The sequence below is a fragment of the Gambusia affinis genome, linkage group LG06, assembly GCF_019740435.1.
Source record: "Gambusia affinis linkage group LG06, SWU_Gaff_1.0, whole genome shotgun sequence".
Classification (NCBI taxonomy): Eukaryota; Metazoa; Chordata; class Actinopteri; order Cyprinodontiformes; family Poeciliidae; genus Gambusia; species Gambusia affinis.
Genome location: NC_057873.1, coordinates 4,408,640 through 4,436,474, shown reverse-complemented (window position 1 = coordinate 4,436,474; position 27,835 = coordinate 4,408,640). Strand labels below are relative to the sequence as shown.

Below are 27,835 nucleotides of genomic sequence, written 5' to 3'. Positions count from 1 at the left end.
CTTGTCATTTGTTTGAGCTTTTGAAATATTCACCAGCTCACATGGAAACGAAAATGTCAGTGTGGTTTATTTGTGCTAACATGCTAGTAGCATAGCAAATTGTTTTGCTAACTTTGAAAAGTAAGTCCAATTAGCTTCCCCCATATTTAAATGTCTGAAACGAGGTAACCAATGGACACTAAGTGGGGTAAAACTGTAAAAACAAAAATACAAAAATTACTAAATGCTTATTAAATCACTTTAATCAAGTCAATTTCAAACACATTAAAAACACTGAATACCTGCATCGCAAAAACTCTGAAGTCAAAGTTGATGAAGTAGATTTGGTGCAGCCCTACCAAATAAAAACAATATAAAAACTAAAAACATAAAATTCAATCTGATTAAAAGAGACAAATGTATAAAGCCACCCTGCGGCATCGAACAACCGCACGCCCAGGTGGAGCCACGCTGCCACCGGAACACCATAAATAAAAACACCACAAACTTATTAAAGAGAATCACTTTAAAACGGTTTTCCTCCAAACAGCGTGGGCCCAACACACACCTGGTCTCACAGGAAATTAACACTTTACAGCTTCCCTTTTATGGAGGCTCGGGCTGTGCAGAGTGCGCCACCTGGTGGTGGCTCCGCCTGCTGCACTCGATTTCAACATTTCAGTTTTGACAACGTAGGTTGGGATATTTTAAACCTCCTGAGTTTTGACTGGACTTTTATCTTTGGTAAATATGAAGGATTTTCCATTAACTTTCCCGCTTTTGTTCCCTGAAACATTTGTATTTGTTCACATACCTTCGCGCTGAGTTTACAGCCATTAAGCCGATTAACCTCCCACTCAATGCAGCACAAAAGAAGAAAAATACCCGCAGTTACCCGAGCTGGAGATAAGGATTATTAAGAGTTTCTGTTTCCTGAAAACACTCAGAATTACTTTTAATTAATGTAACAACTGAGGAGCAAAGAGATCAGATCACAAAAACTTTGTTTTAAATATAAATAAATACTTAGAGTTTTGGTTTGAGATGTTAAAAGGTGAACTGGATGGTTAAAAACACGCCCTCCATGCTTTATTAACTCTTTTCCAGCTAAAGTCAACAGTAACTCAGCAGATTGTTTGTCTGCGTTTCTCCTCCCTCCTTCATCGCTCTTATAAAGTGAAGTTCAGATTTTCCTGCATCGTCTTTTCTGCTCCCGTTTTCCCGCTTCCTGTTCGTCGTCATGACGTTCGTCTCTCCTCCAGGCTACCAGCCCGTCTACAACCCTGTGAGTATCTGCTGCTGGGTCCAGTGGTCCAGTCAAAGGCCGTTTCCGTTGGACTTTGACTGGACCAATGGAAACGGACGGAAACGGTCAGAAAAAAGGCTTTTATTTTTTTAATTTTTGAGCCTCAAAGTTCCAGATTAATTCAACCATTAAAGCGGAGGCAGAAGAAGCAACTTAATACTAAAGAATGACGGAGTGTAAAGGAAAAAATAAAAATTACGAGAATAAAGTTGTTATTCTCCTATAATTTAGATTTTTTTCTCGTATTTTTAATTGGACTCATAAAATGGCTCGGTTAATATTAGATCAAAAATCTGCTAGCAAGTTGAACTTTTAGTCGTTTTTGTGATCATAATAATGAGTTTGAGTTGATTTTTTAATTTATTTTTTTAACATTCTTGTCAGCAAAGCTGATAGTTTATTTAAATTAATTATCTTCATGGCTTTAATCTGCACATTTTAAGGGCTTTTTGAAAACCATTTTAATAAATTTCCTTTCATTTGAGTTTAAACCTGATTTACTGAATCCTCACAGCAACACTTAATTAAGGATTTTAGTAAATTAATTTAAATTCAAACTTATCCCCCTTGTTTTTGTTTATAAAGGTGTTGTTCCACTTTGAGAAATCGTGAAAGTTAGTTGGATGGTAAAACTTTAATGCTCTCAAACTGCTTTTCACTTCGTTTTTAACCTCAGAAGTTGCATTCTAGACTTTTTTTTTTTAACTCATGATGGTGTTTTTCTACAATAATCAGCTCCCAGCTCTAAAGGTTGCTGATTATTCCAGTGAAATCTGGATTATTTTTGTGCCCCTGCAGAGCATTCCTTACCTCGGCCCCATTCATGGCGCCGTACGGGACGGAGTGTCCATCTACATCCAGGGATCGGTTCCTGAACACATCACCAGGTGAGTTTTTAAAACATTTTTATTTTCTCCAGAGAAACTCTAAATATCCTGCCTGCTTCTGTCTGGGTGCAGTTTGTTTCTTTAACTCACCGCTTGGTTTTTATCCTCATTGTCTAAAATACAGTCATCTTTGACTTTAGGTGTGTATTTAAAGGCTGTTATCAGCTAAAACACACAAAGAAAAATGTTTATTTATTTTGCAACAGATCCACCTGTTTACATTCTGCAGTTTAAAATGATTTCATCCTGTAAAAGTATTTATAGTTCTTCCACGTCATCCCTTTATTTAACAACACAGCTGAAGGTTTAAATGTATTTTATTGGGATTTTATTTGATAGACGTGTTACAACCCCCCCCCAAGACCACCAAGGGTAAATACTGGCACTGGATGTAACACAAAATAAAATATCTGGAGCAGTTGGCTTCAGTAGAAAAAAGATAGTTTAATTGACAGTTCAACATAAAATCTAAGTCACAATAAACATGCACAGGGAAGCTTTTAGCTTCAGGGTCTCCAAGGCCAAAACAACAAACAAAACATCCCCCTTTTAATTATAAAATAAAAACACTTCCTAGAAGAGAACTGAAAACAAAGTACAAAACCTGAACTCCCTGACTAACCAAGAAACAGGAGAAAAATAGTTAAACAAAATGGCAGAGAACCCCTACCAGCTTCCACTGTGAAGAAAAACAAAATTATAACCACTTTAAGCTTCACACAAATGCTCACAGCAAAATTATCCAAAGTCTCAACAAAGTCAGTTCACCAACATGATCACACCAGATCAAGGCCCAGGGAAAAAGGGGATCTGACATCTCAGGTTTGGAGCTCTTTATGGGGTGGCTGACGAGCTCCAACACATTTCACCTGTGGCAGCCAGGTGGAACTGAAACACAAAGAAGAAGCTCTCTCATAAAGAGAGCCCCTAGAGGTCAGTGACCGTAACACCCTCCCCCATAAAATCCTTCATGAAATAAGAATATTTCATCATCAGTTGTACTACAGTGAGGTAAGCAACATTATATCCTGGAAAGTACATCAGCTATCACATTTTCAGACCCTTTCTTATGCCTGATGTCCAAATTATATTCTTGGGCCAGTAAAGCCCATCGCATTAACCTCTGGTTGTGGTTGTACATACGATTTAGAAAGACTAATGGGTTATGGTCTGTATAGACGATAACAGGACTTGTTGAAAACACATAAACTTCAAAATGCTGCAAAGCCAGTAGCATGGCTAATGTTTCCTTCTCGATTGTAGAATAGTTTAATTGATGAGGCTTGAACTTAGCTGAGTAGTAGGAAACTGGGTGACTGATGTCATCTGTGCCATCTTGGAACAACACTGCTCCAGCTCCAGTGGCGCTTGCATCTACCTCCAGCTTGAAGGTCTTGTTGAAATCTGGAGCCGCCAATACAGGAGCGCTGCATAGAAAGGACTTTGCACAGTCAAATGCATGTTGACATTCAGTAGTCCACATGAATTGTACCTTCGGACTACACAAATTTGTCAGAGGAGCCACCACCATGGAGAAGTTCCTGCAAAAACATCTGTAGTAGCCAACCAAACCCAAGAATCGTCGGAGCTCACGTCTTGTGGTGGGTACTGGGTAGCTTAGAATAGCCTCCACCTTTGCATTCACCGGACGTACCTGACCATGGCCCACTTCCTTTCCAAGGTAGGTCACTACTGCTTTGGCAAACTCACATTTTGCCAGATTCAAGGTTAGGGATGCTTGAGCTAGACAAGCGAACACAGTTTTCAGAGTGTCAATGTGATCAGTCCATGATGATGAATAAATTACAATGTCATCCAAGTAGACATTACAGTTCTTAATATTTCCTAATACAGTGTTCATCAGTCGCTGAAAGGTAGCTGGGGCATTTCGCATTCCAAATGCCATCACTGTATATTGTAGGAAGTGGTCTGGTGTGACAAAAGCTGAAATATCAGAAGCTCTGGCAGTCAGGGAACTTGCCAGTACCCCTTCAGCAGATCTAATTTGGTTATATAGGTGGCTGGCCCAATGCTGTCTATGCAGTCTTCCATGCGAGGCAATGGATGTGAATCAGGAACTGTAACTGCATTTACTCTTCGAAAGTCTGTACAGAAACGTTGTGAACCATCTGACTTTGGTGTCAGAAGACACGGAGAACTCCAGGAGCTACGACTCTGTATAGCCAAACCATTTTCCAGTAAATACTGAACCTCTGTCTTCATAATTTCCCTCTTGACTGGGGGACAACGATATGGATGTTGTTTGATGGGGGACGCATCGCCCACGTCGATGTCATGCTCCAGTACCGAGGTCCTAGAGGGCACATCTCCAAAAAGCGCAGGGTACAGCTGGATCAGTCCTGTCACATCCTCCTTCTCAGCACTGGGAAGATAGGACAGATATGCATCCAAAGAATCAAGAATAACAGAGTTTGAAAGCCTACCACAATGGCCTTCATCACACTTTTTCAAACCATCCTGAGGAGTATCTCCAGACACAAGAGAAATTGATGTAGGTTTTGGAGAGTCCTCACATGTGTCCTTGTGGTCATTTTCTCTGGAATGAAACAGCTTCAACATATTGATATGACACAGACGCGTTTGGCGCCTCCTATCAGGAGTATGAACAATGTAGTCTGTGTCATTGACTCTGCTTTTCACCACATATGGGCCTGCAAATTGGGCTGAAAGAGATGGGCCTGGTGTGGGCACCAGCATAAGCACTTTATCACCTGGTTCGAATGACCGCTGTACAGTCTTTTTGTCATATAGCCATTTCATTTTCCCTTGGGCAGCAGACAAAGACTTTCTTGCTATTGAGCAAGCATGGTATAGACGTTCCCGACATTGTGTGACAAACTCAAGGACGTTAGATTGTGGCTGGGTGTCAGCTGACAGGAGCTGTTCCTTCAGAACCTTCAGTGGTCCTCTTACACCATGCCCAAAAACCAGTTCAGCAGGGCTGAAACCAAGTGACTCCTGTTTAGCTTCTCGGGCTGCAAACAGCAGAAAAGGAAGTCCTTCATCCCAGTTTTTGTTTGTCTCATGACAATATTTGCGCATCATGGCCTTGACAGTCTGATGCCATCTTTCTAGAGCGCCTTGTGACTGAGGATGGTAAGGACTGGAGGGAATATGTTTAATGCCAAAAGACTGTAGTGTCTGCTTGAAGATTTTGGACTGAAAATTGCTGCCTTGATCAGTTTGAATAACTCTAGGCAGACCAAAAGTAGCAAAAAACTTTAGAAGAGCTTTAGTTATGGTGGGTGCGGTGATTTTCCTTAGTGGAATGGCTTCAGGGAAACGGGTGGCAACACACATGACAGTCAAGAGAAATTGATTACCAGCTTTTGTTCTGGGCAGAGGACCCACACAGTCCACCAGAACACGCTCAAAAGGCTCACCAACTGCAGGAATGGGCTTAAGAGGGACAGGTGGTACCCTCTGATTAGGTTTACCCACTATTTGGCAAATGCTACATGTTCTACAGAACCTGGCAACATCCTTTTTCAGGCCTGGCCAAAAGAAATGCTGCAAGATGCGGTCATGGGTTTTAGTGATTCCCAAATGACCTGACCATGAGTGGTCATGTGCCAGCTGCAGTATTTGTTCACGATAACCTTGAGGAATTACAATTTGATGTACTATTCCCCAATCCTCCTCAATACCCTTCTGATGCAAGGCAGGCCTTGAGATCCATTTTCTCATGAGTAATCCATTCTCAACATAAAACCTGTGGGTTTTGTCATTTATTGAATCACTCACACTTTTAAAACATTTAGAGAGCGTCTCATCACTTTTCTGTGCTTGGCTCAAACTCTCATGTGACAGTGATAGCGGGAGAAAAACCTCAGACTTTTGAGTGACGTCCTCCTTTTGGGGTGCTGATTCTGAAAGGTCGTCTGCTGGCAGCTTGTCCTCCATCAAGGCAGAGCCAAGAACCGAATCATTCAAGTTCACTTCTTTCAGCTTGCAAGCTTGGGACCTGGTAAGAGCACTGACAGCAAACACATCAGGATGGGATTCCAACATTTCATCTTTACCCATCATGCAACTGGGATTATCCACCACCTCAGGAATAGGAAATACCTTGCCTCCAGCAAGATCATTACCCATTATAAATTCAACCCCCTGAACAGGGAATGAGTTTCTCACCGCAACTTTGAAGAATCCAGAGGCCAACTTGGACTTTAGGTGAACATGATGTAAAGGTGCCGGTACATAGGCCATTCCAATTCCTTGCACTATTGTATTTGCATTACAGGAGGTATCAGCATTAAATGGCAGAAAACTGGACAGGATGAACGACTGGGAACCACCGGTGTCCCTCAGTATCCTCACTGACTTCTCATCCTCAGGACGTCCTGTTAGGGAGACAAGACCATCAAAAATGAAGGGCTTAAAACAGTCATCAGGTTCACTCATGTTTGAGAGTGGTGGGGAAAATCTCTGAGTCTTGACGAGGCCAACCCCTTTAGCTGGTTTTGCTGATTGGGGTGCTTGTTTACGTTTTAAGGCCAAACAGTCAGAAACAATATGCCCCATTTTATGACAATAAAAACATTGTCTCTCCCCTTTTGAAATTTGAGTGTTCTTAACTTGAGATTGTGGCACATCTTTCCATGTTTTGTCACGAGAAGGTTGGTCAGATTTACCCACAAAAACATTTTTGTGAGTAAGGGCAAATTCTTCAGCCAGTACAGCTGCCTCTTGTAAGGTGGATGCTTTCTGCTCATTCAAGTACAAAACTGTACGATCTGGAAGGCAGTTTTTGTACTCCTCCAATACTATCAACTCACGTAATGAAGTAAAATCAGAAGTTTTAGTTGCCTGGCACCATCTGTCAAATAACATTCCTTTTTCTCTTGCAAACTCAACAAATGTTTGTGCAGAGGATTTTCTTAAGGCTCTAAACCGCTGCCTGTATGCCTCAGGCACCAGCTCATATGCCCTGAGTATGGCAGCTTTAACTTTGTCATACACTAGACTGTCTTCAATGGTGAGTGCTGCACATACTTCCTGTGCCTTACCAGTAAGTTTGCACTGCAACAAAAGGGACCAGACATCTGTGGGCCAGTGAAGGGCAACAGCAATACGTTCAAATGCATTAAAATATGCCTCCACCTCCGTCTCCCGGAATGGTGGGACCAGGGCAATATTTTTGCTGATGTCAAAAGTAAAAGCTGCTGGAGAAGAGGAAGGTTTATTTGAGGGAATACTGATATTGTCTTCATCTTCAACAGAATCTGTAGTAGCAGCAGTCAATTTATGAGACTGTAGCTCCAACTGACGCATTTTGATGGCAGTTTCAGCTTCAAGTCTTCTGCATTTAAGCTGGAACTCAAATTCATCCTTCCGTTCCCTTTCTTTAGCTTCAAGTTCTAGACGAACTAGACGTACCTTTAGACGTGCCTCAACACTAGGATTTGAGGATTCAACAGAGAAAGGCTCAAACCGTGGGAGAGATGCTGGTGGTTTTTCCCCCTCTGGTTTGGCAGCAAAAGGTGGTGTCTTCACTCCCTCCTCAGCATAGACCTCAGGCTGATCAGCAGATTCAGAACAGGTGGTGTCCTCTTTATCCATTTCCACGGATAGAACTCCTTTTTCAACCAAGCTACTAATGATAAGAGATTTTAGTTCACGTTTGAGCAAAGACTTTGAAACATTGATACCAAAATATGAAGCAATTTCAAATAAATCATCTTTTCTACAAACATCCAACTGTTGTACGGTAGGATTACCTAAAAACTCCTCCAAATTAAACTGTGCCATTTTCAAAAATAATCCCGGACGAGCCCCCACTTATGTTACAACCCCCCCCAAGACCACCAAGGGTAAATACTGGCACTGGATGTAACACAAAATAAAATATCTGGAGCAGTTGGCTTCAGTAGAAAAAAGATAGTTTAATTGACAGTTCAACATAAAATCTAAGTCACAATAAACATGCACAGGGAAGCTTTTAGCTTCAGGGTCTCCAAGGCCAAAACAACAAACAAAACATCCCCCTTTTAATTATAAAATAAAAACACTTCCTAGAAGAGAACTGAAAACAAAGTACAAAACCTGAACTCCCTGACTAACCAAGAAACAGGAGAAAAATAGTTAAACAAAATGGCAGAGAACCCCTACCAGCTTCCACTGTGAAGAAAAACAAAATTATAACCACTTTAAGCTTCACACAAATGCTCACAGCAAAATTATCCAAAGTCTCAACAAAGTCAGTTCACCGACATGATCACACCAGATCAAGGCCCAGGGAAAAAGGGATCTGACATCTCAGGTTTGGAGCTCTTTATGGGGTGGCTGATGAGCTCCAACACATTTCACCTGTGGCAGCCAGGTGGAACTGAAACACAAAGAAGAAGCTCTCTCATAAAGAGAGCCCCTAGAGGTCAGTGACCGTAACAAGACGTTTGATAATTTATTTATTTGAAATTAAAATAACAACTTGAAATTTTGAGATTAATCTTAGAAATTTTCTACAAACAAACTTGGAAAATTCTGAGTTTGAAAAAAATTAAACATTTTAGAGTAATCACAAAAATATTCTTGGAAAAAAAACATGGAAATTTCAGTTTTTTTCTTCCTTTTGGAGCTCAGAAATTTCCTTTGTTTTCAGAAAACATCTGAGATATATCTCAAAATTCCTGAGATTTTTGGCAGGAATGTTCTCCCTTTTTAATCTACGTCGTTGTGGAATTGTTTGGTCCTCATGATTCTGAAATTCTCTCACGCAGCTCTCGGTCTTGTTTAAATCCCACAGCCGGCTGCGGTTGTAAAGTGAGAATAAGTTGGAGGAACGCTGCGGTTAACTCGGTTCTGTCTCCCCGCAGGTTTCTGATCAACCTTCTGTGTGGAGAGTCGGACTCCAGTGATGTCGCCCTGCACTTCAACCCTCGATTCGACGGCCGGGACAAAGTGGTTTTCAACAGCCGTAAAGATGGATCCTGGATGTCGGAGGAGAAGATCCGCAGGATGCCTTTCTCCAAGGGCGAGCCCTTCGAGTTGGTCATCATGATCACTTCCAAGGGATTCCAGGTAAACAACAAGCATGTGGTTTTAAAGGGGATCTATAAATAAAAATTCTCATTTTGAATGTTTTTATACTTCCATTTGGGTCTCTACCGCTTCTAAAAGCAGCTCGGAAAACAAACCACCTCCTCAGTTTTTGGCAATAATCTTTTTATTTGTTTGGTAATTGAGTCGTTTCAGAAACCTCTGGAATGTAACGTCACAACAATCACTCAGCCAAACCCAACCCGTTACCTAGCAACCCCAACAGAGTTCCGCCCGTTACCTAGCAACCCCAGCAGAGTTCCGCCCGTCACCTAGCAACCCCAGCAGAGTTCCGCCCGTCACCTAGCAACAAAGCTAACCTCCAGTAGGTTTGGTCAGCCGGTTTTACCACCTTTTGCACCAGATGCATTCTTGTTTGTTGTGCTGGAGGCTCCACTTCTGCTTTTCAAAGATGCAAGGTTGTATAATTTCACATCTGCTTGCAGCCATTTTCACGTCTGTGTGTAAAGGTTGAATTGGGGGGCGTGACCAGGAGCGGCTAATTTGGATTAAAATGACAGAGAATGGATGTATCGATGGTCTCATTGATTGATTGATTGATTGATCATGTTCTTCCTTCTGCTCCAGATTAATGTCAATGGGAAGGACTTCTTCCTGTTCCCTCACCGCCTCCCTATGGAGCGGATCCGGGCCATCCAGGTCTCCGGAGACGTTACCATCCAAACCATTAACATCATTGGGGTGACCCACGCAGTCGGCCATTTTTATTTCAGTAAATAAATGTAGCAGAAGGTTTCCTGAATGTGTGTCTGCCTCAGGGTGCAGGTGGCAGCGGCGGCGGCGGCGGAGCGCTTCCTGGAGGAACCGGAGTGAGTGAAACATCAACAGTTTCCTCCATTTGGTCTCATGTAATGGATTAAACTAACCATGGCTTCTTCACAGGGAGGATATCCAGGATGCACCATGGGGGTTTGTATTTACAATCAATCTATCCATGTAAAATACATAGCTAACAACAAAACAATCCTTTTTTCTGGCTTTCCATTACAGATTACTGTAAGAAATATGATTATTATGTAAAAACAAATCAGATAAAACATCTAAATAAATGGAATAATTGTGGCAGAAAGTTTTATGTTTTGAATTAGGCAAGTCAAGACATTATTATTATCAACACCAACTTTTGTAATGCTTGACTTCGTCCCTGTGTGCTCAGCTAGCATGACTATGAAATTCTCAGTGGTTTAATGGTCTGCTGGATGCAGCGTTGTTGGATGAATCAGGAGATTTTTCTCTGCTAAATCAACAAATATTCAAGATTCTGGCACAAAAAGAAGAAATGTTTCTTTTTCTTCTGGAAGAAAGTTTGTCAGAAATAAATTGGAAAAGAAAATATTTTCTTTCTTTCAGCAGGGAAAATATCCAGGAGGCAGGATAGGGGGGTTTACGTTTTTTATTTTTTTTTTTTTTTATTTTAATAATTTCCTTTCAGAGTGGCTCAAAGTAAATCAAAATAATTTTTTTAATTACTTTTCTGACAAAATCCCAGGCTGGATATCCTGATGGCATGGGTGGAGGAATGGGAGTGAGTATATACACTGTAAAAGCACAAAATCTCACAGACGTCTTGGTACACTTCAAGTAAGACAAAATAAGAAAACTTACAATAACTTTTCAGCAAGTTACAGCAGCTTGTTTAAACTAAATTATTGTTTAAGACTGAAAAAGTTTTAGTTCCGCTGGTAGAATTTTCCACGTCGCTGTTACCTAGCAACCTCAGCCACGCCCAGCCTGGTACTTAGCAACACAGTTCTAGTTCCACTGGCAGATTAAATCATTTATTTTGAGTGAAAGAAATTATTCACCAAAAACAAATTCTTGTATTTTTCTGAAAGGTTATTTAAAGTTAGTTGTGTTTTATTTTTAGTGAACTAAAATATTAGCAATAGAAACTAGAGCAAAAGTACTTGGTAAGATTTTATGATTTTCCAGTGTAGAAGGTTAAAATTAACATTGTATGGAAAAGTTTATTTCAGATTTTTATTTCTTTTTAAGCAGGGAGGATATCCAGGAGACCACATGGGGGTGTGTAGCTCTTTATTATTATTATTATTATTATTATTATTATTATTATTATTATTATTATTAATTATAAGAATAATTGAAATCACTTTCTGATTGATTTCCAGGGTGGATGTCCTGTGAGTACATGTCAGATAAAAACATTACTAATGGCTCCGTTTAACATTTTCTCCTATAATAATCACTTGAAACATGTAAATATTTGCAGGGTGGATACCCAGGAAGCAACATGGGGGTAAAATCACAACATGACAGTTTATTACCATCAAAAGAAGGTTTGTGTCATAATTATTATATTTTTGTCCAAACAGGGAGGTTTTCCAGGATCCCACTTGCCGGTGAGAGAAAAGCTCAGTAATATTGGCATCATTATTATTTCATACTCGTGTTTTCTGATGTTTTTCCTCTCATTTTAATAAATCTGTTCACAGGGAATGGGAGGGCAGCCGGTCTACAACCCAGTAAGTGTTTCTATCAAACACTTTTATCTCTCTTTCTTTTTTAAAAATTCGTAGTTAATGAATTATAAATAGTATTTGTTTCGTTTCTTTTTTAACGTCCCTGTGTTTTCACTTTGAGCCGGGCTCATTTGTAATGTTTGACTTGGTTTTTTTTTTATTTACCGCCCCCTTGTGGATTCGTAACTGAGCTGCAGTTTGTTCTTGACGTTTCTAGTTCATGTTTTCAGAATCACAAAGGGGTAAACACGCAGTTTTTGTTTTATTTATCATTAAATAATTTACCTGAACTGACAAACACCTGTAGGATTTCTTCTCTTGCTGTTTTTAAAGTTACACAGTGGGAAAATAAACAATAATTTGGGTTATTTTGTCTGTCATAAGAGATAAAACGAGGTTTCATTTTCTAAAATCAAGTTTTCAATATTTATTTAAAATGTTTGTCAAACGACACAATTTCTCATTGTAGATGTAGTTTAATGATAACATATATCATATTATTTAGAATATGATAATTCCTGCTACATTTAACCGTCTTCAACTCACACAGCTGGATTTTTTTGTTTGTTTGTTTGTTTTTTCCTTACCTTCAAAATAAAAGCCTCACCTGAAGGTTAAGCAGAAAAAAGCCAATATTTCTCTAAATCAGCCGAACAGGAAAACAGATTCCTGAAGAACTTGATCGTTTCTGTCCATCTGGAGGGTTTGGTGACGTTTCACCTGGTTTGCATCATTGTGATTGGACGAACCATTATAGATTATTGATTTCTTCAGTGGTTTGAAAAGCGAGCCACGGGTCTGTTATACAATAATAGCATCTGGGAAGGAATTAGGATTAGAATTATGGCTGGAATTGGGGTTAAGAAATTACTCTGTTGTCTGTGCAACAACTCTAAATAAATAGTATTGAAATAATTTTTTCCATGATTAATAACATTTAATTTATATTTTTTTAATGTCATTTAAAACCAAACAAATTATATCTATTTATTTGTCATCCTAGTGTGGTGCTCTTGGGGGCCCTCTAGTGGTCTGGGGAGTCTTGCTCTGTGTAAGTTAGTGAAACTTGCTTCCCCTCTCAGGCTGTGCCGTTCGGCGCCCCGATCCCAGGAGGGATGAACCCCAAGAGGACCATCATCATCCGGGGCCTGGTGCCCTACGGGGCCACAAGGTTTGTTCTGGGCCGCCGGCCGGCTGCAGAAATCCTTCTGATGACCGAGTACTGACAGAACCTCGGCGTTCCAGGATGGGCTTCAACCTGGTGGTGAGCAGAACCCAGGACATCGCCTTCCACCTGAACCCCAGAGTGAAGGAGGGCGTCGTGGTGCGAAACACCCGGACTGGAGGGAAGTGGGGCAAAGAGGAGCGAGAGCTCAGCGGGTCGCCCTTCACAGAGGGGCAGTACTTCGACGTGAGTTTCACTTCCTGATCGGGTCCAGTTCCACATTCTGATGTGTTTTTCTGACGGCTTTTCTGCCTCCAGATGTCGATTCGCTGCGGCAACCAGAAGTTTAAGGCCTTTGTGAACGGGCAGCACCTGTTGGACTTCTTCCACCGAACGAACTTCAGGGAGATCGACAAACTGGAGATAGACGGAGACGTTCAGATCTCCTACGTCCACTTCTGATTCGCTGCTTCCTTTTGTGCAACTTTCAGTTTTTGCATCAGTTGTTTGCATTGATAAAAGCTCAGGAAGAAAATGTGCTTTTGAATTTATTCATTTCTTATGCAAAAACATTGTAAAAAAACAAAAAAAACAACAAAACATCGGCAGTGACAAAATCAAAGTAGTTATTGTACAAAAATCCTTAGAAATGTAAAAACACCAGCAGAAACATTCAGCAAAATGCAAAATACTGGCTCTTTGAAGGCACTTGGGAAGGTTGTGAAAGGCTGATGAGGAAGAAGAAAAAAATGCTCCATGTACACAGGAAACAGGAAGTGAATCTCAGTTTCAGCACCTTTTTTTTTCTAAAAGTCCCACTGATTAAACAGTACCAATGTTTTACAAAAACAAACCAAGAAAAGGGAAATGAAGTAGTTTTTCAAAACATTCTGTAACTGTACACGGTTTTAAAAGTACCTTTGATGCTCACAGAGAAGCACAGCGCGATTTCAGCAAAATCTAATCTGAAGACTTAATACAGGACTAGAGAGAAACATATACTGTTTATATACATACATAAAAATATAAGTGCATACACGCTGCAGCGCCGGGCGTCCTCCTCGTCCTCAGTGCAACAGTTTGAGAAACCACAGAAGAAGAGCAGCCAGATGACAGTTTTTGAGCTTTTCCCCCCAAGATTTGTGTGTTTTTTAAGTTTAAGGGGAAATAATGTCTAAACAACTGAAGTCATTAGTGCAAAAGTTGAAGAAATACAAAAAATCAGCATCAGAATAAAAACAAAAATCTGAATGTTGATAAAACTGAAACTTTTCATCATTTGATCTGATTGCTGCTCATCCACTGAGACAAAAACTACAGAAATTTTCAGATTTTTCTAAAAAAAAAAAGAGTAAAATATGTGGAAATTTGGTTTGATAGAAAAACCCCCCTCAAATTTTGAGATTAATTTTCAAGAAAATTTTGAGTTAGAAAATACCCAAAAGTCACAAATTTTCACATTTTCAGTTTAAAAATTTCTTCTGGCGAGCTTCTGAATTTTGAAAATCTGAAATTTCCTGATTTTTTCTAGAACAAAAATCTGAAATTAATCTGTTTCATTTTTTTTTTCTAGCAATATTTTGACTTTTTAAAACTCAGTAAGCTCCAAGCTTCTCTTTGGAAAATGTTTGACTTTTGAAAATCAGACAAAAATTGGCCAATTATTTATTTCAGAGCTTTTTCTAGCAAAATTTTCATATTTCAAATTCAGAAATGTCAAAGTTTTTGTCTATTTTTTCTATCTGCAGCGGCCCCAACCTCTGGAGCTTCAGGACTGGCTTCAGATTCAAACTTTCTCAGCGTTTTGTCACAACCACAAACCACAAAACCTCCAACGGGGATTTTATCTGTTTCTGCTGTTTGTAACGTTAAAGAGTCAAAAACTGACAGCAATAATTTGCAATAATTTGGGTTTAAGAGAAAAAAAAAAGGAAGCTGTTTTTTAAAAAAAGATCATATTTTCACCATGTTATTGATTTAGAACCATTTCAAGATATTTATTGAAGTAGATAAATATTTTTCTTGGAGCTAAATGTAAATATGTAACCTCAAGCTAAGTATTTAGATCACAGGCTAAATATTTAAGGTCAAACTAAATAAATAGCTAGCAAACTAATTATAGAGTTCGAAGCTAAATTTAACCTCAAGCTCAGTAGTTGGCAAGAAAAAATAAGTTTCAAGCTAAAGATTTAGTTTGCTAACTAAACAGTCCGTTTGAGGCTACATATAGTGTAGAAGCTAAATATTAACCAGCAAGCTAAATATTTAGGCTCAAACAGAAGTATAACTAGCTAAATCTTTAGCTGTACACGCCACCAGATTACCTGTTGGAGTAATGATCAGACCTAAATATTGACTCTGGTTTTAACTCCTTTACTCTGCTGTTGGTTTGTTAAATAAATCTACAATCAAATTTCAAGTTTGTGGTTGTAACAAGATGAAAAGTGTAGAAAAGTCTAGGCGATGTGAAGCGTTTTTAAGTCGACGCCGTTTGTACATGGAAGTACACAGAGCAGTAAAAGTATTTTAAACAGATATATCATTAACGTACCACACAGTCTAAAGATAAACAGAATGAAAACGAGTCGTCCATCTGAGTGCGACCAGTTCAGTCTGGCAGTGTCAGCTGGTTTCACTGGTTTCACGGAGGTTCGGTCCAGCATGGCGGCGGAGGGAGTGTGGCGTTTTATTGCAGAGGAGGAGAAAACGCAGTAGCTGCGTTTCCATTCACCTTCAAATTCAGCAAATTATGGAAATAAATTCATTAAATTAAAAAAACCTTTTGCATTGGCTGAGGCAGTAATATGTGTTTTCCAGGCACAGAGTGGCTAATTTTTACAATGTAGCATTTACATTTTACTTTTAAGTAAAATTTATTGAAAGAAATTGGGTCTTTGTCACTTTAAGAAGCTCCTGCCCTTTCTGAAGCTCCGCCTTCAGGAAGTCATCACAACATGGCTCCTCTATTAACCCTTTAACGTTTTTACCAGCGTTGCTCTGAGACCAATTACGTGTTTGCTAATTACTACTGGCTAGTCTGAAGGAGCTGAGTGAGCGAGGAGCTGCGCCTCGAAGGCGGGGCTACGTCCACCCAAGCGTTTTGCTCAGCTAAATGGTGGCCATGGAGACAAAAGGAGTCCTCAAACATGCATGAAGGAATCAAAGCAGCGCTCCAGGTTTGTCTTTGATGAGGGAAGAACATTTGAACGTGATGTAACGCTGAAGGTTGGTTTTACAAGCTGCTGGAACCTTTAAAGGAAATGCTGTGGTAGCAAAATTCAGTTTTTTTTGTTTGTTTTTTTTTTTTACCTTAGAATAGGATCAAAAAAGTTTTGCGCATATTTGTAATGGAAACGCAGCTCCAGATTGTGCTACAAATATTAAATCTGCAGCATAAAACCGTGAGCGTCTCCTGCAGATCGCAGGACGAAGAAGACGAAGCGTCTTCAGAGTCCCTTGGAAATCCTCTCATCGGCTTGAGGAAACCTTCATGCCATGAGCATGCTGTGGTGAGTTTGTGTTTTGGCTCAGTTACTGCCAGGGCATCCTCCTGTTCGCCTCTATGTCCTCCAGCAGCTCAAACGTCGGGGTGCGGACCGGGGTGCGGTCCGGCGTGGCGTGGCAGGACGGCTGCAGCGGCAGCGTCGCCGTGGACGACGACACCGGCATGTCCAGGCTCTCCAGCGAGTCGGAGAGGGCCCGGCCGGCCTCGCGGCGCGGACAGACGACGTATCGGCTGGACTGGTGGACCTCCACGGTGGTGGTGGTCATCGACTCCAGTCCCTTCAGGCACAGCGGCGAGGCCTCGGCGGGGTCGCGGCCGCCCACGGCGCCCAGCTCCGAGGACGACTCGTCCATGTTGACGTAGAGGATCTCGTCCGGGTCCTGGGGGTCCGGCAGGTCCTCCAGGGCTTTCTCCAGCTCGCAGCGCAGCGTCTCGAAGGACGGCCGGTCCTTCGGGCTCAGCAGCCAGCAGGAGAACATCAGAGAGTAGCTGCAGGTCGGACAGAAACCATCAGAATTAAAAAGTTAAAAACTAAATCATTTTCAGCTTTTCCCATGTCAATCAGCTGCTCCCTGTTGTAAACCAACCTGTTGCTATGGTTACACAGAATAACCATTCTCAAAACAAAATAAACAAACAAAACCAAAGAAACAACATTTTTCCCCTCAGAAAAGCAGGAATGAAGTTTTGAAAAAGAAAAAAATGAATGAAATGAAAGTAAAGAGAACAGAGCAGAGCAACTCTAGAAACCACGGCCACTTCAGGAAGTTCAGTCCATTTATTCTTTTAAATAATAAAGGTGGAGTGACATGCACTGCAAAACCACAATTTATTACCAAGTATTTTTAGTCTAATTTTGTCTTTTTACACTTCAAATAAGACAAAACTAACTGACATGGAACTTTTCAGCCACACATAAATTCCTGTTTTAAGTAAATAACTCCTGAATATTCATTAAAAAGTTCCAGTTCCACTGGTAGAATGTTCCGCTGCGCCGTTACCTAGCAACCCCAGCCAAGCCCTGCCCGTAACCTAGCAACCAAATTTTGGTTCCACTGGCAGATTATTCAGATTACTGCCTTAATCCCAATGGGGAAATTAAATGTTGTTGTAATTTATTAATTTAGATTCTTCAGTTATTGAAGATCGTATTATTTTATTGATTTATTTTTATCATTATTTTATACTGACATGGTAAAATGTCTTGTTAGGAGTGACATAATCTGCCAAAACATTTTCATCAATATTAAGGAGTTATTTACTTTATATTGCTGTAAATTTGGTTGTAAGTTAGTTTTCCCTCTTTTCAAGTGTAATAAAGACGTTTTTACAATAAACTAGACCAAATATTCTTGTTAAGATTTAACATTTTTTGCAGTGTAATGATTATTGGGTTACTAAATTAGATTATTTCTGTAATCAATTAATCCGATGAATTGTTTCCAGCGTACTCACATGGAGTCCAAACAGTCTGGAGGCTGTTTGAGTCGGTTCCCTTGTCTCAAGTAGTCATAAATCTCACTGTTTTCCACCCCGGGGTAAGGCGTTTGTCCTCGCGTGGCGATTTCCCACATGGTGACTCCGAACGACCACTAGGACAGAAAACAGGACAGAGGGAAAGGTCAAAAACAAAAAAACCAGTCGGACATGAACTTCACAGAAGAGTTACAGCCGTGGATGTGGGCGGGGTGTGGAGATCATTATTTGTATGTTAACAGAAAAATACCCATAATTCACAGATCGGCATGTAATCCTGAAGTTAGCATGAAATGACTTCACCAGCTGATGTCTGTCCCAGAGGCTCGACCTTAAAATCGTTGCACCAGATTCCTGCTAACTGGTTAAAGTTAGAGAAGAAACATCACCGAATTCAAATAAAGTATCAATAATTTGCCACATTTTCCTACTTCACATTAATTCAGTTGTTTTTCTGTCCAAACTTTTCTCACGTGGGTCAAAACTGTCAAATCCAAAGAATTTGTGGGCTGAAAACTAATTTTCAGAGTCCAGCTGAGTCCAGGTGAGTCCAGGTGAGTCCAGCTTAGTCCAGGTGAGTCCAGCTTAGTCCAGGTGAGTCCAGCTGAGTCCAGGTGAGTCCAGCTGAGTCCAGGTGAGTCCAGGTGAGTCCAGCTGAGTCCAGCTGAGTCCAGGTGAGTCCAGCTGAGTCCAGGTGAGTCCAGCTGAGTCCAGCTGAGTCCAGGTGAGTCCAGCTGAGTCCAGGTGAGTCCAGGTGAGTCCAGCTGAGTCCAGCTTAGTCCAGGTGAGTCCAGCTGAGTCCAGGTGAGTCCAGCTGAGTCCAGCTTAGTCCAGGTGAGTCCAGCTGAGTCCAGGTGAGTCCAGCTGAGTCCAGGTGAGTCCAGCTGAGTCCAGCTTAGTCCAGGTGAGTCCAGCTGAGTCCAGGTGAGTCCAGCTGAGTCCAGCTGAGTCCAGGTGAGTCCAGCTGAGTCCAGGTGAGTCCAGCTGAGTCCAGGTGAGTCCAGCTCAGTCCAGGTGAGTCCAGCTGAGTCCAGCTGAGTCCAGGTGAGTCCAGGTGAGTCCAGCTGAGTCCAGGTGAGTCCAGCTCAGTCCAGGTGAGTCCAGCTGAGTCCAGGTGAGTCCAGCTTAGTCCAGGTGAGTCCAGCTCAGTCCAGGTGAGTCCAGCTGAGTCCAGGTGAGTCCAGCTCAGTCCAGGTGAGTCCAGCTGAGTCCAGGTGAGTCCAGCTTAGTCCAGGTGAGTCCAGGTGAGTCTAGATACTCACCACGTCACTCTTTGTTGTGTAGACTCGGTCTGCTAAGCTTTCGATGGCGATCCATTTGACGGGCATCTTGGAGATGCGGCCCTGTCTGTAGTAGTCGCCGTTGTAGATCTTCTTGGAGAGGCCGAAGTCGGCCACGCAAACGTTCATGTTCTCATTCAGCCTGAGGCAGAAACAGAAATGTTTTTTATTAAAGGTCACATATTATGTTTATCCTCACATATGAACAGGTTAGCATACACAAAACGTGTCTATAACTTGTTTGTTGCTCTAAATCCTTCTTTTAGTCTGCTCAGTTGTCAATGTTTAGAAAGCATCAGTAGAGCCCAGGGCCGGTCCAAACCTTTTTGGGGCCCTAAGCAGATTTTTATTTGGGGCTTCCCCAATTAACATGCTAATGCTTTATCATTCCTAAGCTAATCCAAGTGTGTAACATATCTACTATCATTAGCATCATTTGTAATTATCTTACATTAGCCCAGTGTTACTGTGGCACCAGACAGGAGCAGCAAGCTAAAAAATATATATTTGGATTTTGAAATGCAAATTAGTATTTCAGTCTACCAAATTATTTTAACTATTTTAATGTAACATCAGCTGATAAACACTAAATTCAAAGAAAAAAAAGTTTGATATTTTATTTTTCCTCAAATGTAGCTGTTTCCATTAACCATGGAATCGCATAAATGGGAATTACAAAAAAAACGCTTTGTGAAAACGCAGCATTTATGAAAAAACTCACATTTGTCAAAAAAACGTTTTAGCAGTAAGAAGAGGTGTTTTTTCATCCGTATCAAAATTTTTGCATTTTACAAAGCTGCAATGGAAACACATTTTTGGCATCAACAGCTGAATGTTTCTACTGGCAGAAACTAAGAAGAAGACAACAGGAAGTGGTAGGAGGATCATGGCACTACACGTTACTTTTTTTAATGAGTTATTGTGTAAACTCACCTATTCATTAATTGCATTTCTTATTTAATGGAAACACAACAATTGCAAAATTGTGTTTCCATTAAATAAGATAAAAGTTCTGCGCACATTTGTAATGGGAATGCAGCCATCAACAGGACGATATTAAACATTATCTGTGTCACAACTACAAAAACAATATAGAAATAGTTTTTGTATGTTCAGTATGTATTATTTAAAAATGTTAGCCTGATGTTCTTGGGCACCCTCTGCTGGTTTGGGGGACATCTAACTTACAAACACCTTTTCTTGTTTTAAGTCAATAATTCCTAAACATTTCTGAAAAGGCTCTAGTTCCATTGGCAAATCATTTCACTCATATCAAGACATTTTCCCAGGTTATAAATGAAATAATCTGCCAGTGGAACTAGAACTGCTCGTTGCTAGGTAACAAGCTTGGTTTGGTTGGGGTTGCTAGGTAACAGCACAGTGGAAAATTCTATCAGTTGAACTAGAACTTTTTCATAAATATTTAGGAGTTATTTACTTAAAACAAGCTCCTATTTCTTGTTGAAAAGTTACTATTAAGTTAGTTTTAAGTGTACTGAGATATTTACACTAAGAACCAGACAAAAAAATACTTTGTGAGTTTTGGTGTTTTTGTAGTGCAACTATAAAAAACATTAACTTATTGTTAGCTTTTTCTTAAAAACACTCGGGCTGTTTTTAGAAGCCGTAGAAACAAAAACGAAAGTGCAAAAAAAATGAATTTCTGATAATAAGTCCCCATTAAGGTTCAAGTCTCTTCGGTTTTGCTTCGTCTAGCGGACAGTCTTCACCCTCTGTGCAAGAAAAGAAAGAGAAAAAGCGAAGGAGACGGCCTGCGGGAAACTGAAAGAGAGAAAAGTGGAAGTAGTGTTTTTTCTTACATGCAGTTGCGCGCAGCCAGGTCTCTGTGGATGAAGTTCTTGCAGCTGAGGTACTCCATTCCTCGGGCGATGTCGGCCATGAACTTCACCAGCATCTGAGACGGCAGGTACTGCAGGACAGAACAGAGAGGACAGTTCATTTACTCCTTACTCACAGCAGAGGGCGCCAGCGTCCATGTTTTTACAATTACAACTAATTTTCCAGCAGACTGACTGGATGGTCCTCAGGGAACCGTTGGGTGCTTGTTTTTAAAAGTTGGCCCACTTCATAACCGTTTCAACATTCTTCATAGGTCTTGCTTTGATTAGAGTTTCTCCACTCTTCTGGGGATTTAATGCATCTCGCTCACAGTCGGTGCCAAAAGCACTTTGTGTTTCAGAGTGCTTCTGCTGCCAGAGTGGGAGTGGTTGGAGGCTTATTTGAGAAAAACTTTACAACTGTGAACTGAACTTTGGATCCAGTTTTGCTGACATTCATGTGAACTTAGAAACCATAAAGTGTGTGAAAATGCTGGTTTGTTGCTGACTTGGTGCTTCTGGGCTGTTTGTTTTCAGGCGTACCACAGGGCAGTCGCCCAGCCTGGAGTACAGCAGATAGCTGTGCAGATCGCCGTGCTTCATGTACGGCAGGATGACCACAGGCGACGGGTAACCTTCGCTCTCCACCGTCTGCAGACACACGCCTGAGAAGAAAGTTAGAAAGACAAAAATGTAGCATCCACACAAAATCTCCTCTTTTTATTAACTAAATCAATGGAATATGCTGCATATTTTACAGAATTTGCTCACTCGTTTAAACATGCTGATTGCATTGAATAAGCAGGAGGCCAAACTCAAAATGTCAGTTTTTTTCTAGCAACTTTTAAAACTCTGAAATTTCTGTTGTTCTATTAAATTTCTGGGAAAGTGTGTTTGTGTTTTTGCAGTGTGACAATCTAATAAACTGTTTAATCGCCTGCTGGTGTTCAGCTTTGGTGAATCAACCATATTAAATATGTTCAATCATGATTTCTGGGTTTTTGTTCATGTTCTTTGGCACGTTCTCATTTTAAAACCAGCTACATAAAACTCTTTTATTTTTACACACATTCTTTCACTTCTTCTTCTAGTAATGAATCTGTTACTAACCAGAACAGATTTGATGTTTAGTAACAGATTCCTCTTTTTCAAAGATCATAAATGTGAAGAAAAAAATAAATACATTAAGATATTTTTCAATCCAAACATTTAAAAAAGCTGCTGCAAGAAACAAACAAACAGTGAAAACGACTCAGTTTTATGTCATTTTTGATCAACAGAGTTGTGAATTTTCCATAGATGTGGATTCGCAAAAACACAAAATCTTACCAAATATTTTACTCTAATATCTGTACACTGTAAATAAGACAAAACTAACTTACAAATAATTTTCAGCAAGAAATAGAAGCTTGTTTTAAGTCAAAAGGTCCTTAATATAGATTATTTAAATTTTTATTTTAGTGTTTTGTTTTAGGTTTTTCTGTTTAGCAAATGGCAAATTATTGACTTTGCGAATGCCCATGTTCTCCATATTAAAGCTTTTAGATTAATCTAAAAAATTCTGAGTTTCTTCTAGAAACTTTCCAAGCTCAGAAATTTAAAAAATGTTTGTCCTAAATTTCTCAAATTTTTCTAGCAAATTTGAAAAAATTTTAACTCAGAAAGTTTCAAGTTTTTCTATTAAATTTCTGGCAGATTATTTTCACAAGTAACATGAAGAAAATATTTTGTTATAAATGACATAATCTACCAGTGAAACTAGAACTTTTTCATCAATATCCAAGTTTTACACTGTGTTCCAAATTATTATTGAAATTGGATTTAAGTGTCATAAAAATTTTATTTTTGTTGTGCTATTAAATTTCTAGATGGTTTTGTGTGTCAGGGCTCTTTGAATCACTATAATTAATTTCAGAGAGCTGGCTGATTAGTTTGTCTATTGAGCTCAAATAAAGGAAATCTACATAAGAAGGATGTTCCACATAATTAAGCAGGCCACAGGTTTGAAGCAATATGGTAAAGAGAAAAAATCTCTGCTGACGAAAATCATCAGATAGTGTAGTGCCGTATGAAAAAATTAGACATTTAACTGAAACTGAAGCGTTATCGCACTGTGAAGAGATTTGTGGCTGATTCAGAACAAAGATGGTTTGTACAGATGAAGACATAATGAGGAAGGTTTCTGTTAGACAAATTCATCGGATTAAGAGAGCAGCTGTTAAAATGTTCTTACAAAGCAGCAAACAGTTATTTGAAGCTGCTGGAGCCTCTGGAGCCTGAAGGTGGAGGATCCTCCAGAAGCTTGTGGTGCATCAACCTACTATTGGGCCCCTAACCAGAGCTCACAAGCAGAACCGGTCTCAGTGGCTCCAGCTGTACATGAAGATTAATTTTCAAACAGATTTGTTCACTGATGACCGCTGTGCAACCCTGGATGGTCCAGATGGACGCAGCAGTGGATCGGTGGTGGACGGCCACCAGGTCCCAACACGGCTGTGACCTCCTTGCTGACGTCACAGCCGTGTTGGAACGTGGAGTCACTTTATGGGCTGAAATCATGAGGAGAATCGTTGGTCGGTTCCTTCAGAGTCCATGAAGGTGTGAAAATGACCCCAGCAAAGTACATGGACTTTCTGACTGATCACTTTCTTTCATGGTTCCAAAAGAAGAGCCAAACCTTCAGTAGCAAAATCATCTTTATACTGTAATAGTTCATGACTTTAAAATTATACTGACCATCATTTGCATTGACCATTTAAGAAAATCTGAGAAAACATTACTTGCATAATAATTTGGAACACGGTGTATTTACTGAAAAAAGCTCACATGCTTTGATGAAATGTTGCTTGGAAGATTGTTTGTTTTTCCTGTTTTATGAGTCGTAAGATATTTGCACTAGAAACTATAGAATAAATAGTTGGTAAGAGAGAAAGTTTTGAAGAATATTTGCATGATGTGACAGGATGCTCACCCAGGAGCCTCATGACGTTGGGATGATCGAACTCCTTCATGCAGGCGGCTTCACGCAGAAAGTCTTCCATCTCTGAGCGCGTGCAGATTGCAACTGGAGGGGCGACGGTTCACATCCATCACTTTGTTTGCAAAGCTTTGTACATTTTTTCTGATCAATAATAATTAATGGAGCTGTTCTAAATTACTTCAAACTATTTTAATTTTGTGCTTTTCTTCTGCAAACGTCTGACTAAAGCCAATTTATTTCTAAAACTGAGAGATTTGTAGATGTGGATTTATTTTAATGTTCACTCACTCTTCATCGTCTTTACAGCCACCTTGAGAACAGCGTCTTCCTGATTCAGCAGGCCCTCCATCACAGAGCCAAACTCCCCTGAAGACACAAAACACAACAACACACCTTTAATAAAACAACCATTCTGTAAAAAGAAAATCCTCAGACACAACCAACACTGCAAAAACACAAAATCCTACCAAGGATTTTAGTCTTGGTCTGGTTAAGAAATTTGCACTAGAAATTACACAGAAATACTTGCTAAGATGTTGTGTTTGTATCGGGTATCATGTGTCTCATACTGCAAAAACAAAATCCTACCAAGTATTTTTGGTCTAGTTTCTGGTGAAAATATCTTATTACACTGGAAATAAGACAAAACTAACTTACCAATAACTCTTTAGCCAGATATGGAAGTCTATTTTAAGTCAAAAGTTCCTTAATGTTGACGAAAAAGTTCTGGTTCCACTGGTAGAATATTACATTTTTTGGGGGGATGTTGTGACATTAGTGCCACTGGAACTAGTATTTTTCTATCAATGTTAAGGAATTGTTGACTTAAAACAAACTCCTACATGTTGCTGAAAAGTTACGTTAGTTCATTTGTAAGTTAGTTTTGTCTTATTTTAATGGTACAAATATATTTGCACTAGAAACTACCAAAAATACTGGTAATATTTTGTGTTTTTGCAGTGCGAACACATTATATACAAACCAAAAACACAAAATTTTACAAAGTATTTTTGTGCAATTTAGAGTGAAAATATCTTAACTAGAGTAGACTAAAATACTTGGTAGTATTTAGTGTTTTTGTTTCCAGTGAAGGCAGTAACATGTAGCTGTCTATATTTGAGCTGACCTTCTCCCAGGGTTTTTCCCAGAGTCAGTCTGTGTCTGTCCACCATCACGTCCTGGAGCTTCTGTTTCAGCTCATCGCTGATGCCCAAGCTGTTCACTGGAGGAAACACCAGAAAGGATTTTACTTTGCAGGAAAACAGCTGAAATGTGCAAAAAATGCATCTACACACTCCTATTTATTTTGTTTTAGAAAACAAAGGAAGAAGAAAAATCTATTCAAATCAGATCTGGTATGGAAGAAAATCTGAGATTATCACCCAGCCCTTAAAGACGTATTACTCACTGTAAACAACTTTCTACTGGCTGTGTGGTTTAGCTCAAACTTAAATAAACAAGACACCATTGTTTACATGTTCAAACTCTAAATATCACAGGAAAAACATTTTTAAAAGAATCAATTTAAAATTTAGAACTGGAGGTCGATTTCAGACGTAATGTGTTGACATCGAGTTTTAAGATTATGGGTTACTTTGTTTTCTTGATTCACTTATTTATTCGTGTTAAATGCTTAAACTGCACTGCAAAAACACAAAATCTTACCAAGTATTTTTTGCTTTTGGTCTGGATTTTAATGTAAATATCTCAGTACACTTGAAATAAGACAAAACTGACTTAGAAGTAACTTTTCAGTAAGACACAGAAGCTTGATTTAAGTCAATACTTCCCTAATATTGGTAAAAAATTTCTAGTTCCACTGGTAGAAGTTCTACTGCGCTGTTACCTAGCAACCCTAGTCCGTTACCTAGCAACCAAATTCTAATTCCACTGGCAGATTATTTCACTTTTTTTTCCTCCAGGGGGTCTTTTGTGGGCTCTAGTGTCCCTTATATGACAGTAGGCTGACAGGAAAGGGGGAGGGAGGAAGATGTCGGTCGGGTCCGGGAATCGAACCCGCGACGGCCGGGTTGAGGACTCAAGGCCTGCAGATGTGGGTCGCGCTGTCCCCTACGCCACCACAGCACGCCCAGATTATTTCACTTCTACCATGGGAAAATCTTCTGTGATAAATAAAATAATCTGTCAGTGGAACTAGAATTTTTTTAATCAACATTAAAAATATTTTATTTACTTAAAACAAGCTTCTATATATGGTTGAAAAGGTACGAGTAAATTTGTTTTCTTTTATTTCAATTCCACGTAGATATTTGCAGTAGAAACTACTGTAAAAATACTTGTGTTTTTGCGGTGTGATGAATTTTTGGTGACAAAAGTAACATAAAATGTAATTTTAAAAAAGGATCTGAAGACTCGCCGCGTGCTGGGATGTTCCCTCCTTTTTGTTTTCCTCCAGACTCTGACAGAACAACAACACGGTCGGAGATCGCCTCCAGCTGCTGCTACACCATCAATCTGACACAGCTTGGCCCAAAAATGCGCTCAGACCACAGGCATGTTGCGACTCATGCTGGTATGTCCGGTCGCGGCAACAACCAGAACGTCAGGACCTGACTACGTCTGGTCAGCATCAGATCCGTCTAATCCAGCCTTTCCTTTTTCATTCTATCATTCCTCCACCTGAATCGTTTACTTCCTGTTACTGTTGCCTTCTTTCTTTTTTAATCCAGCATGTTGGGACCTGCTCAGAAGGACCATAACAAATATCCTGGGGACATTGTCAGGGCTTGAATGTGACCCAGCTGGGTGAAATCTGAGTATTTGTTTTCAGGTTAGAGTCTCTGTGATGTCGCAACATCACAAAGAAACGTCGCAAACTGGATTCAGCACACAAAGCAACGCAAAATAATCGCCTCTGATTGGTCCTCAATGTCACAGCAACTCGTGACTTTAAGTTTCATCTTCATTTGGGTGTTTATGTTAGTTTTTACAAACAAATTTCACTGTAAAACATTTAAATCTGATGTGAAGCATTTCAGCTTTCTTAACACTAGAAATCTGTTATTGCAGCCGTTTTAACATAAAATTGGTTTCACCAAATTATAGCCCAGATATCTGAAATTGGTTTATGATTACACATATTAGTTAATTTATATATTGTCCCAATTTAGGGCTGAAACGATTCCTTTAGTGATTCGAGTACCTCGATTATTAAAATTCCTCGAGGAAAATTTTCCTGCCTCGAGGCTTCGTTAATTTATGCCTTATTATTTAGGTCACCGTGTTTCGGCCGGGACATTATTTGCATTGCGCAGCGCTACCACTTCCGCCTCTGAGTTGTTGACAAAAGCTACTTGTTAGCGGCATAACATCCAATTTTCAGGTTCGACCTGGGAGGATTTCATTGATTGATGATGATGCCCAGGTGCTTGTAATTTTTCGGGGGACCAATAAGCATCCTTACAATGACTGGCACGATGCCTGGAGTGATGCCTGGTGGTGAAGAGTGCTGAAGGTGTATTTACAACAGTTTATTTGATCTTTTTTTTAATCCAATTACTCGATTAATCTTAAGAATAATCGATAGATTACTCGATTACTAAAATATTAGTTTACAACAGCCCTAGTCCAATTACAATTAAAACTCCTGCTCTTTCTGAAACTCTTCTTTCAGGGAGTCATCAAAACATGGTTCCTCTTTTAACCCTGTTATGGTTTTTACCAGCGTTTCACTGAGAAGCAGCTCCTATAACGAGCTCAGCTGATGTGCAGTTCCTCCAGGCGTTTGCTAATCGCTGCTGGCTAGTCTGAAGGAGGTGAGTAGTGGACTCTAGAAGGTGGGGCTAGATCCACCCAGGTGTTTTACACAGCTGAACGGTTGCCAAGGAGATAAAAGGAT

The 27,835-nt window shown here is 40.0% G+C and overlaps 2 protein-coding genes across 3 annotated transcripts in view; one reads left to right on the top strand and one right to left on the bottom strand.

The window, feature by feature from the left end:
* The first annotated feature begins 144 nt into the window (after positions 1 to 144).
* Positions 145 to 13,892, top strand: LOC122832893 (galectin-6-like). 2 transcript variants are annotated; one of them, XM_044120108.1, is made up of 15 exons: positions 145 to 1,264; positions 2,084 to 2,172; positions 9,009 to 9,213; positions 9,820 to 9,933; positions 10,011 to 10,061; positions 10,135 to 10,161; positions 10,742 to 10,777; positions 11,248 to 11,277; positions 11,382 to 11,393; positions 11,483 to 11,509; positions 11,586 to 11,612; positions 11,706 to 11,735; positions 12,815 to 12,903; positions 12,978 to 13,143; positions 13,216 to 13,892. In XM_044120108.1, the coding sequence occupies exons 1-15, from the start codon at positions 1,220 to 1,222 to the stop codon at positions 13,357 to 13,359; spliced, it is 1,092 nt and encodes a 363-aa protein (XP_043976043.1). In that variant the 5' UTR covers positions 145 to 1,219; the 3' UTR covers positions 13,360 to 13,892. The 2 variants fall into 2 exon arrangements, with proteins under 2 accessions (XP_043976043.1, XP_043976042.1); XM_044120107.1 differs by lacking the exon at positions 145 to 1,264 and having other exon boundaries at positions 1,277 to 2,172.
* Positions 13,583 to 27,835, bottom strand: part of LOC122832865 (tyrosine-protein kinase receptor UFO) — a 50,636-nt gene continuing 36,383 nt past the window's right edge. Inside the window, 8 exon segments of the mRNA XM_044120050.1 lie at positions 13,583 to 16,891; positions 17,858 to 17,994; positions 19,141 to 19,300; positions 20,979 to 21,088; positions 21,540 to 21,661; positions 23,968 to 24,060; positions 24,265 to 24,342; positions 25,103 to 25,198. Coding sequence (XP_043975985.1) covers positions 16,429 to 16,891; positions 17,858 to 17,994; positions 19,141 to 19,300; positions 20,979 to 21,088; positions 21,540 to 21,661; positions 23,968 to 24,060; positions 24,265 to 24,342; positions 25,103 to 25,198 — 1,259 coding nt within the window. The 3' untranslated portion in view covers positions 13,583 to 16,428.

Bases quoted from the DNA above. Each gene is read 5' to 3' on its own strand.
- LOC122832893 (XM_044120107.1), top strand. From the start codon at position 1,994: ATGATGGTGTTTTTCTACAATAATCAGCTCCCAGCTCTAAAGGTTGCT. The intron at 9,934-10,010 runs GTGACCCACGCA...TGTCTGCCTCAG, and splicing joins AAACCATTAACATCATTGGG to GGTGCAGGTGGCAGCGGCGG. The intron at 11,736-12,814 runs GTAAGTGTTTCT...TTCCCCTCTCAG, and splicing joins GGCAGCCGGTCTACAACCCA to GCTGTGCCGTTCGGCGCCCC.